The 12,716-nt window shown below is 38.4% G+C and overlaps 1 protein-coding gene across 2 annotated transcripts in view; it reads left to right on the top strand.

The window, feature by feature from the left end:
* LOC120514725 (zinc finger protein GLIS1) overlaps window positions 1–12,716 on the top strand; it is a 431,659-nt gene that overhangs the window by 368,253 nt on the left and 50,690 nt on the right. For both annotated transcript variants that reach the window (XM_039735238.1, XM_039735237.1), the window contains one exon: window positions 3,616–3,775. In XM_039735238.1, the coding sequence (XP_039591172.1) occupies window positions 3,616–3,775 (160 nt within the window). The remainder of the gene's footprint in view (window positions 1–3,615; window positions 3,776–12,716) is intronic.

Raw genomic sequence — 12,716 nt, 5'->3', positions numbered from 1 at the left:
TGTCATTAAAGTAGAACATCATAAACTTCATCTTAAAATCATTTAATTTACTAGTTTCTCAAATACCATCGTAACTAAAGTAGCATGTTAAATGCTTTATTTTGTATTTGATCTTCTGTGTGAATCACTACGTGCCTCTTAAACGGGCTTTCTCTTCCTCTGACAGGACACAGAATCCATTACATTCATGATATTACAGCTCTCTGAATAACTAAAATACTGAGATGTACACGTGATATCATTTTCATGATGATAGGAGTTAAAGCATGTTATTAAACATTGGAACAAGGTGGCGCAGTGATAGTGAGGAGCTGGAGCCCTGTCTAGAGATTTTTCCTGCCTCCTGCAAGATGCTTGCTGCGCCGTGCGCAACCTTCGATGAAATAATTTATTGCAGCAGTACTGTCTCTTTCAAATGTACTAACCTCCAATTCCTGTCCTTCCTTTTCTTTCTCCAAGTAACCAATCGCCACACAATCAGCTCTGTAAACTTTTAAGGAACATTGAAATATCTTCATAGTACATTTATTCCATCCATCTATCCTTCCAGTGTTGTGCCAGCACCAGCAAGAATACTGTGCAAGGCAGGAACAATCCATGAACGCGCAAGCTTCTTGCTAGTGGTGAAATACCGTGTCCTCACATGTTTAATTATTAACAATATAGATTATTTAAATGATGTTAACATTTTATCTGTATAATGTAATAAACATATTTTGCTGCATTTCATCTTAAAAATGTTGTCGTCATCATATGTAAATGCGTGCTTTATAAAGTGGCACAGGTTGTGCAATATTATAACTGTATCAGAAGTTTACAGTGAGGTAATTGTACTAATAAGTTCAAACAGTTCTACAAGGAGCACTTAATGGACTGATTGAGTGCGTTTAGAGTTCTTGGGATGAAACTTGTTTCTGAACTACGAGGTCCGTACAGGAAAGGCTCTGAAGCGTTTGACGTATAAGAGCAGTTCAACAGACAGAATGGCTGAGGCAGCGTATGCTTGATGCTGTATACCGATAATTGTCTTTCCAATCAGCTGCTGTACAGCTGTGATTCATACTCAGATACAGTGATATAAATACTCTGAGTGGTGCAGTGAGAGTAATATGGAAAAGATGATCCGCTGTGGCAACCCTTAACGGGAGCAGCTGAAAGAAGAAGAAGGTGCAGTGAGAGGAATAACGCTAAAGTAGCTATGGTATTTAGAATAGTTTGGCTATTCCGTGGGCCATTATATTGTTATGGGTTAATTACAATCAGATGCCTTAAACTAATAAACAATATGCGGTTAATTTCAGTGTATATGATAAAGCCACGTCAGGGATGTGGATCTAAAAAAGAAAGGGAAACCACATTGGAACAAAAGCACTGCTTTGATGCTGGGTGCCATCAGTTTGCAAAACGAAGCGGAGAACTTGTGTACGCCAAGCATTTAGCTAGCGTGAAAATGTGCGTGGCTTTATGCCAAGTTTAGGTTTTATACATTGTGATTTGAGTGTGGAAACGGCCTTACGCAAAATTTTTGTCGTATGTACCATTTACATACGAGGCCCCAGGTCTTAGTCATCAGGCTGTATTTGATTTCACCATTTCTAGCAGTGATAAGCACACACTGACGGGCTTATCTGCATCTTTGACCCAATAAACGCATTTACATGACACTCTGCAGCACTAGAATCATGAAATTTCATGCTTTAATCATCACTGATGCATCAGTGCAGCTTATTATCAGATATACAATATTGATGTCTATCTCACTTATACTTTCAACCTTTAAAAGAAATATTACTAAACCAACTCCTGGCTAATGGTATTGTCAGGCGAGACCCTGATCACAACTGTAACAAAGGCCTGTGTTTTCAGTGGCACACGCTTCACGATGACATGTCCCCAGCCCGGAAGTACTATTCCTTGTTATATGGCTACAGACGGGTGCCACTAGGGAACAGTACCCTAATATGTGTCACTAAGGCCTGAAAAATGACAGCATAGTGAGACTAACATTTTTAAATGAGGTAGTCAAAGTACCCAAGGGACCCTGATCCTAGAAGTGGCCTATTCTGGTTTTTTAAATGGCTACTCTCTGCTAATAGTTGGTGAAATTTTGAGCTCAAGAAATAAGTTTAATTTTCGAGAAGGAGGGCCTTGGTGAGAAAAAGAAAACTGAGTGAGAGAGAGAAAGATGTCAGAAGGAGAAGCCCATGGGTAAGGGGCAGCTGATCATCTATTGCCACTGCTCTTTAGTAACCATGGCAGACAAAAGAATATTGTATCTTGTCATTTCTCACTGTGTTTACCCATCCTGGCAAGAATCACATAAACATTTTAGTATGTCTGCTGTGGTCTGGCACCGCTTTATTTTGGGTCTTGAGTAGCACAACAGAGTGGTGGTTCTGCTTGCACAGTATTTTACACCACAAAGTCAATCTGCTTGTTTACTTTACCACATAACAGTGATACCAATTCAGGCTCACCTTAGTATGGGGATCCCCAGCATTTTCCCATAAGCCTAGCTCATTCTTAATGCCATTAAAGTAACCATTAAAGACATACACTGAAGATAGCTTTCACTGCTCCACAGAATAGACTGTATAAGTTGTATTCCTCTGAAGCACCACACATCTAATAAGACTCTTCATAAATAATTTGTTTCCAGTGAGAATTCTGAGTGTTTGCAGCCTGGCCATGTGGATAAGGGGTAGGCCAGTAATTGCTTGGCTGCAATGTGTTGTACCTTCATTGGCAGGTTACTTAACTAGCCTGTGCTCAGATTGCATACATTTTGTAATTCTGTGAAATTTTCCACTACTCTACATCTAAAGTGCTTTGTGATGATGTACACTGTAATGGTTGAAATGTTGACAAATTGGCAGTGTATGATTCTGAGTTTGTTAATAATTAAATGTTCCTTAAGCCCATAAGAGTCAGCGTGGCTTAGATTTGCTAGAGTACTGAAGAGACTCACCAGACTGGTATTGCCCAGTCTTACTTAACATATGAGAAGCTTTCATGGAAGCTTGTTCCCCCCTGTGGTAAGTCATCAAGGGCACAAGAAGACTTTTGAGTGTTGGCCAGGAAACCCGGAAGGGTTCTTGAAAGGCTGCCTCAAGTTGTTTACAGTCCTGGGCTTAAAAGTCCCTTCCCGCCAGTATATCAGCTTGAAGTCAGGTGATAGCTGATGACGATGGCTCAATAGGCAGAGGAAAGAAATGCAGGCCAGAGGTTTGGAGAAAGAAGGATGAATCTGTGTGGAGCAGCCACCCCATGAGGCAGTCAGACATTCTGTGTTTGCTCAAGGAGGCCAGAAGGCTTATTCTTTATTATTCTCACCCCTTTGTGTATTCTTTCTTTCCATGCTCCTATTCTCCAGTTTAATTTTGTTAAAAATACTTTTCTTTTGTTACTCTTTTCCTTCTGCCAGGATAGGTCATATGTAAGTACCCCTAAAGTCTACAACATCACTGAAGGCACTGACGTGTATCCTGATTGTTTTATACTGGTACATTTAAACAATACTGAAAACTGAGTCACCTGTCCCATATGTGTCACATAGAAATGATTAGCAAGTATCCAAAATGTACTTGATGTGCATTATTTTGCTATTTTTTACAGGTTTATATCCAGCTTCCAGTGCATCCCATAATGGATCTGTGTCTAGCCTTCTCCCACCTCCTCATGATCTGCCATCCAGACATCAACCTCTGGAAGGAGACATCAATAACTCACACAGTCATCTGTCTCCACTGTCAGCCGTCGAAAACACAAGAGAGGGGTAAGAGCAGATAAGAGCACTTTGTTGGATGCATAGACGGCATCATGTGAGGGTTCCTGTTAGCGACAAGCATGAACTATTTGTAAAATAATTTACTGAAGTAGATTCCAACTTGCTTTGTGACATAAACAAGTACTGCTTTGGAGCTTTTATAAATTTATAAAAATAAGTACAAATGTACAAAGACAAGGCAACATCCTATTGACAGATTCCTCAAGCCTCAATCTGAAAAAATATGCATTCTTACACATGAATCTTAAAGCTGAGGAGCTATTAAGCATTAATGAAGACATTTCCTGCATTCAGGTGTTGTTCAGGTAAGAACTTAATCAACAGAGTCACTTGCCTTGCAACATATCACCCAAGATTAATTGCTGCTATTTCTTAAATCATGCATAAAGACTTTTGTTGTACCACAGCTTTTAATATAGGATACTAAATCATTCCAGTTTAGTCTAGTTATATTTGATTATTTTTAGATATATTAAATTAAGACAAATGAGAGAAAAAGTGGATCAGACACATTTTGTGTATTCTTCTTTAGAAACATCATGTACTAGAAAAAGAGAAGAAGCAGACTAGTGTTGATTTTTGTTATGTTAAATATTTTCCTGAAAATACACTATGTGGCCAGTTTAGACAGACTTTTTTCCCAGCTCCCCATGACGCGTAGCAAAGCCTGCATAACATCATAAAGCTGTAGCAGCAAATGTTTGATGGGACAGCCTGCCGAATAGCAGAAAACTTGTGAAGACATTTAAACATAAAACACACACACAGAAGGGAACTGAAACTGTGTTGGTCTTAAAGGTAATATCTTTTTGGATGAACCAGTGTGTAATACGTGAACCTACCATTTAATGTTATTTCCCAGAGTGCTCTGAAATCAAGGCACACGAAAGTAGAGAATCAACATGTTTAGATGGTAGCAGTAGCAGTTAGCGTGTAAAAGTTTCAGAGACAAAAACTAATTTTCAGTTCAAGAGAGTACCTGCTTCAGTGAATTCATGCTTCATGCTCCTGTTGCCCATGTTTGCAAGAAATTTTACTTTTCTGATCTTTAACTCTCAAGTTTTATCTCATTGTGGAACAGTGGTTAGCATTGCTGTCTCACAGCCTCAGGTCACATTTTTGACCACATTAATTGGTCCAGCATAGGGACTTTTCAAAGACCACTGCACCATTATGATCCATTAAAAACTAGTTCAGTTTCTGCTTTCCCACTGAATGCATTTTGCTGAGTTCATCGAAGTTCCCACAAATTTCTGGGATTTTGCTAACCTCTAGATGAAGCAAGTTCAGTGGAGTTGGCTCATCACAAGACAGACCAAAAGTAATAATGCAAAAGGGTATACAGAAGGATGTAAACACCGAAAAAATACTTTTATGAGAACAAATCATTCAGCCCATTATACCTTATCAACGTAATATAATATCAAATTCTCAAATTCACCTAGTAAAGTGAGACCAGATGTAGAATTCAAATACTGGATGCTGAATCCATGTACCGGCAGGCTTGTGCTGCCTGTTATTCAAATACCTCTTCAAAATACCGTCAAGTTGATATTTGACATATATTACACCGTCAGGACTCTTGACCAATGAATGAGGGGAGAGGTGGGTCTTCTATTCAAAAGAGTGTCCCCACGTGAAGGGGCTTCCTGTTTGTACACTGCTGTCATTTTCAGGAGTTAATAGTATTTTCTCAAAAAATGTATGTGTTTTGCCCAATGTGATCATATGACTGGATGACTTGATTAGTGACGTGAGATTTTTTTTTTGATATTGTTTGCTGTTGTCCTGCTCTGTTATTGGGTCAAAAATTTTCTTAAGCCCTTTTCAAACAAAAACAAGAGATTAAAAAGTTTTCTCTATCACCACTACAAACTAAATGAGGTGAGTAACATTGCCAAAAGTATTATTGTTGAGTGGAGTACTCCTTTAGCCACCTTCATCTGAATCCTTGTGCTTTAGATGAAGAACTCATTTTCAAGTTATCATTCGTTGTGCTTATTCCCTTTAGAATTTTGAACACTTCTATCATGTCAACACGTAACGTCTGTTTGCTTAATCTTCAAACATACAGCTCCTACAGTTTCTCCTCATAGCTCAAATTTCACAATCCAGAAATAACTTGTTCCCCTCTGGAATTTTCAAACTGAATCCAGTATTCCAGAGAAGGCCTTACATGCATGCCATACCACCTAAGAAGAAACTCTCTTGATTTATACGTCACCATACACCATCTAGTTTTGGATTGTGAAGACTTCTGTGTGCTCCTCATTAGTAGCAATTGTTAAGTTGTGCCACACATTTTATATACAGATATTATAGTGCATAGTCAACATGGATCTAGATGTTGGAGATCCTAATCCTTTAATAAGTCAGAATTTCTTTAGGAAGAAACAGTGCTTTATCTTGATTTTCTGAAAGCTTTTGATAAGGTATGTCACAAGAGGCTAGTGATCAAACTAAAGAAATGGAAGTTTAAGCTGCATTGTGTAGATCAGTGAAACATTGTCTTAAGCACTAAAACACTGGTTTATGGTTCAAGGTATGCAGGTAATGTTTTCCTTATTAGGTTATGTTAAAGTGTAGTCCTTTGGGGATCGGAGCTGTGGTCTCTACAACTTTTAATTTAAATAAATGTCTAGATAAAGTGAAATTAAGAAGCTGGTGAAATGGTCATACTTGCAGATGTCACACAACTAAGTGGAATAACAGATATCTTTGTAGCTGAACATTGACAGAATTCATACTAACAGTTATGAGGCACTTGGATTCATTTACTCGCTTACAATGCATGTTATGCTAACTGGCCAATAGTTAGTAAGTTCTCCTAAATCAACTTTTTATATAATGGGACAATGTTTGCTAGTTTTAACCTTTTAAGATTTTTTCCAGTGTGCCAAGATTTCTAAGGCATATATATATACATTCAGTATTTAATCATTAGCTTGATTATGGAGTCTTAGGTAAAACTGCAACTCACAAAAAAGAGCAACTTACTTCAAAAGATAATATGTGTGATTTGCATTGGGTTCATGGCTGCACATTTCAAGCTCATTTTTGCTTTTATTCAAATGTATTTAACTCAGGCAACTTCAGTGTGACTCGCTCCTCATGTTCAGTCATTGCCCTGCTTTCCACAGAGAGTTAAATGACGACTGCATACCCATCGCCCTGAATAAACAGCAACTGATTATAAATAGGACAGCAATGGCTGTGGCGTCATTTAAATGCTCCGAAACCACCACTTTCAAACTGCAAAATGACAAAGGGTGCTTTTTTCAGTAAGTGCAGCAGCTGAACCAAATGTCGTCAAGAAAAATTAACTTGTTGCTTTTATGGTCACCAAAAAATGTCCGTTAAAAAGGCTTTAAACAGTGCAGGGCTGGGAATGACCACAGCAATGCATGGATTATGCATTTTGAATAATAGATGTTGCCATGCAACTAGTTATTTTTCCTGTTTAAATCAAATTGTTTACATGTATGTTAAAACATTAAAGATGATTATAAAGAGAACATGCAGGAAAAAAACCAAAGATCATAGAGCGTCTTCTCTCTAGATTAAGGAAACAACAGAATTGATTCTTACCGCAGTCCGTGTTTATAGATGAAAGAAAAGTAATCAGACTGGGCTTCAGTACTGAACTGCTGAAACTGCTATAAGTGGCATGTCATATTTTGTTCAATTTTAGTTATATTAAAATGTTCTTCTACAGTAACAGCAGGTATTCTACTTCTTTTTAATGTGATATGTTCATAGAGCTGATGGCCCTGTACCGAATTTATCGTTTAGCTTTAATACATTTCTCTAAATGAAACAAAAGGCACATCTCAAGAGTACTGGGCAGGGTCCACAAAAGTCCCATGCTTGTAGGGTCCATCTACTGCTGCAGAAATGTATTCTGCCACTCGAAAAAAAGTTGTTTGCATTAATTTTCAAAAGTATTGCATTATTTCATGATGATTATTGAGTTATTTTGCGAAAAGTATGGCATTATTACTTAATTACTATTTCATTATTTCACAAAGCTATTTCCTGTGGCTGCCTGTAACATCTTATACACGTGTGATCTGGTTGTCTCGTGACAGCTATTAATGGGAGACATGTGCATAGCTTGCAATCAAGTGACGAGAACTGAACAAAAATTCTAAGTTTACATTTAGTTTTAATCAGGTTAAAGTTTAGTAAGTTCAGTACAGATGGTTTAACACTGGCTGAGTGGTCATTCCTGCCTTACAGCCGCAGGCTCTACATGTGTTTTGCATGGGCTCCCTGTGCATTTGTGAGTTGATTGGTATCAGTGAGTGTGCTGAACTACAGACAATTGCTTGTTTTAACATAAGAAACTGGAAAAGTGTCAATAATACTTGTAAATTAACAAAATATGGTTAGGCTTTCATGCTCTATCAATGAAATAATGTCCCTTTTCCATCTCTAACCTGAACTCCGAAGATTCAAAGTAGGAACACTGAACACACCAGATCACACTGTTTCAGAATATCTATTTACATATTACTAGATTGAAACTAAACAGATACTTTAATTATAGGTTTATGTTACTGGATTGCATGCAGTACTCTCTTTTCTGATTGGTTGTGCAGTTGTACCCTGCAAATAACAAGCATGCAGTCCACTATGGCTGCTTCCGGCCTTGTACCCTGTGCTGCTGGAATAACCCCTGGTGCCGTGTTACCCTGAACTAGGCAGGATGAATGTGCCACTCGGCAACATGCAGGGTTTAATTTATATTAATAATGTGTTTTAATTTGAGTCATTCAATTGCTCGCCACGCATGTGGTTAATTTCTCCTTCACTAAACAACCGGATCACATGATTGCAGGATGTTACCAGCCATAGCAAGTAATATATTTACAAAGTAACACAATAATTGTTTCAAAATAATGCAGTTCTTTTGCAATAGTTTTTGAGGAGGAGCAATAAGCTTCAGTAATGCTGGACCTTATTACAGAGGAGATTCTATGTTTACAAACCAGCTTACATTGCACTATTCCCAATTTACCCAGTGCCAATAATGGGATACAGAAAATAGCCATTGTTGAGAAGTTTCCAGTAGATTCAGCGAATGTTTTATTTTCCTTCTTATGTAACTCTAATGGGTTTTAAATCAGATAAAATGCTGTAGAGACAAGTCCTCAGCACATAAAGCAGGCAGGTTCCTCTTTGTTTTCCACTGTGCCTATTGTGATAATGGCGCTATATAGGCGCCGGCCCAACCCAGACTGACACCAGAGGCACAGGTAAAAGAAACAAAAAGATTAAATTTTTTCTACACCTGTGGGGCACGTCTTCCCCGTAATCCCCACAGGCATAACACAGTCCCGAAAACACCAGTACAAAAGCGCTGTTTCTCTGCACCACCACTCCTCCCAGGCAACCTTGTCCTCCTCCACCCGACTCCGGCTCCTGAGTGGTGGTTGCTGGTTCCTTTTATTGGGCACCCGCAAGTGCCTTAGGTGCTTGATTGCCGACACCCGGCTGCACTTCTGGGTGTAGCGAAACCAGTACCCAGAAGGGTCCAGCAGCTCTTTCTGCAGCACCCCCTGGCGACACCTGCGGAACCCAACAGGGCTGCACAAAACTCCAACCCTCATGAAGCCCCAGGGGAGTCCGAGGCACTGCTGCAACCCAGGGAGGCTGCCATCTGCCGTCCAGAGGGTGATGTTGTGTTTCCCATGCTTGCTCCCCTGGAACATATGCCCTGGCCATCCGTCAGACTATGTACGCCATTTGTATTTATGAACATATTCTTTGCCTTCTGGTTGCCAACTTCTTATGGCAGAGAGACCAAATACTGTTGCTTGGGGCAGACTGGAAACTGTCTTCATTTTATTTCCTGTCCCTAGCTGCCTGCTTACAGTATTTAGTAGGCAATGTGACCACTCATCATAAAAATGGTAAGAGCCTTTTCTTCTGCAGCAATATCCAAAACTACATTTAAAAAAATAAAGAAATAACCAATGGGATTACCACAGTAACACCACAGTTTTTGCTGGTGCCTCACAGCTCACAGTCCAGGGTTCGCATCTCACACTCTCCTAGTATTTCTATGGATTTGTTTCCACCTTCATCCCAAATTTGTTTTCATGTTAGATTATTTGGCACCTTAAAAATTGCTTTGTTAGGTACAATACTGTGCACTGGAGTGACATCCTGTCCACTGGGTGGACTCTCGGGTAACACTTTAGTTACTGAAAAAAATACATCTATTATTTATATAATGTATTGCAACAGGACTTTTAAAAAAGGCTTTCTTTGGTCTTAATAGCACTTACAAAGCACATTCCTCTCTGTGTTGTGTGCCATATCAAGAGCCTTTGATAAAATTACCTGTGAATATGAAAGAATCAATGATCTCATACTGATGTATGCAATATTAAGTCTCCCTAAGCCACATCTGACCATTCCAAAGTGAAGTTATTTTAGTAAACCACATTGCAGAGATGAATAACCACTTTACTGATAATTTCTAAATATTATTAAGATCAAAAGAAGCCTTTGTGAAGGTCTTGTTACACAGCAGTAATTGACTAATAGGTGCTTTCTGCAGTATCTAAACTAAAGTGTTACTCGCAGTTATTTGGAAAATGGATTTGAATGAATTAATAAAACAGGACACACAGTTTCAGCCAGCCTGTAAGGAAAACAGGCCAAGCTGTCAACAAAATGGAATGAATTTTCTCTTTTATTTTTTTGAAAAAGTAAACATCAAAAAAATCACTTGGCAGGATAAAAATTGAGAAAAGGAAATTGAGAAAAGGACAAGAAAAATAAAAAATAATTTTAAAGGTGAAAAAAAATAACATGACAGCTATTTTAATTTGTAAGCTTTTAGTGGATTTGCTACAGCAGTGTTAGTGCTCAACTGATGTTTCCTGAGAAATAACGTCTATGACTTTATAGAAGCTGGTTTTGTTCTTCTGTACGTCTAAGCACCAGAAGATATGTTTCCAGGCAGATTCCCTTCCAGTGTTGCTTGAGGGTCAGTTGGGTTAATGTACAACCAAAAATTGGTGGAGACAAGAAACTACAAAACCATAATATTAACATATTAATTAATATTGATGTATTAATCAAAATATGTTAAAAAATATAGACAATAAAGTCAGAAATCTAGTTTCTATATTTGTTTTAGTTATGAAAACAAGGAAAGAGAAAGACCTTGCATGTTTCACTTCAAATGAATTCAAATCATATATTATTTGTCAATTACACACACAGTACAATACGTAGTGAAATTCTTAGTTGCTAAACTCAGACTTTGTTAAACAGTAACACATGACTTTATAAATATCAAGCAAAATTGTTATATTTAAATGTCAGCAATAGTATACATTATATTCAAATTATAAAAAATATAAATGAATAACTTAATGATTTAAATAATTGAATACAATTGAATTAATAATAGGACATCATGTAGCCCTACACACTGTCCTCATTAAGGATGTGGATGGACTGTGGGGACAAAAAGCTTCTCCTGAGTCTCTCTGAAGCTTTGCAACATGGCACCAATGGTACCACCTACCTGACCGCAGCACAAGATGCTGTAGTTCGGATGGCTGGCATCTCTGATAATTTTCTTTGTCCTCATCAGACATCACTTAGTGTAGATGTCCTGGAAGTTAGGTATTTGCATCAAGTGATGCATTTAAAGCGCACCACTCAATGCAGAGCCTTACGGTTCTGTTGCTTGCTGTAGTAATACTTCCTGTCAGGATACTTTCACCAGTGGATATGTAGAAGTTCTTTAGTAAATGTGAGGGCAGCCTGAAATCCCCAAGGTGTCTGAGATGGTAGACTTTGTCGTGCCTTCTTCACCCAGGTGTTGATTTGCTGGGACCAGTGGATACCGACGCATATGAAGTTGTTCACCCTCTCCAACTGGGTGATGTTAATTCTGACAGGGTGGTAGTACCGCTGCTGTTCTCTCCCAAAGCCCATAATCATCTCCTTGATGACATTTAGGAGAAGATTGTTCTGCTGAAGAAACTCAAAATTAAAGTGACTGGCGTCTGTTTTTGTGCTCATAGTCTATGCATGAACATACATTTCTGTCCTCTCCTTTTAATTCTTTGTCATCTAACGTAATGTTTAAAAATGCCTTCATTTCTGTATCCTTTTCTCAAGGTGATCTCATGTCAGGAATTTCCCTGGTATAATAGGAGTATGGAACAGTTTGATTTTTGTTTTTCTTGAAAGCAGGCTATTATCCTGTACAGTTGGAAATGACCTTTGCCCTTGACGCAGGGTCAAAAAAAACCCCAACAAATTTAATTTTGCTCACTGAGCGTTCAATGGATGCCTTGGGCCCAGTCTAATCATAAATGTGAACGTTTGTCGTATACACTTTAGGCTTGCCACGCTAGCAGCACAGATGCTACAATTACAATCCAAACATGGGCCTCCATGCAGTTTGAGAGTGGTGTGTACCAAGGCTCCCTTTTTATTACGTATGTGAATATGGATATAAGTATAATCCTACAAAGTCAATTAGTAAAGGGAAGGTTAAAATTTGCATGTTCTGCCTTGGAAGAGACCAGAGAGCCCAAATGTTCAATGTCAGCAATAAGTGAATAAAGTAGTTGCTGCAACACTTCTAGTGGAGGGCAGCATCATTACACTACTCTTAACTGATGAATCTGATTCCTATTTCTGTGCTGCACGCATGTAAAATTCGATCGGTCATAAAGCTTTCTTCTCTAAATAAAGCTAATCTATCTGCATTCACTAAATCAGTTTGTTATCATTTAAAATGAGTTTTCTGTAACTGCTGTATTCATTGTGCTCTGATTTCTTGTAAATGTAGTGAGTAATTGATAGCAGATGAAACTTGACTAATGACGAGGTGAATTCAGAATTCACGTCCCTGATGTGTGTCTCATCCACTACACACAGTAGCTTGGCAGTG

The sequence above is a fragment of the Polypterus senegalus genome, chromosome 14, assembly GCF_016835505.1.
Source record: "Polypterus senegalus isolate Bchr_013 chromosome 14, ASM1683550v1, whole genome shotgun sequence".
Classification (NCBI taxonomy): domain Eukaryota; kingdom Metazoa; phylum Chordata; class Cladistia; order Polypteriformes; family Polypteridae; genus Polypterus; species Polypterus senegalus.
This window is presented reverse-complemented; position numbering and strand designations above follow the sequence as displayed.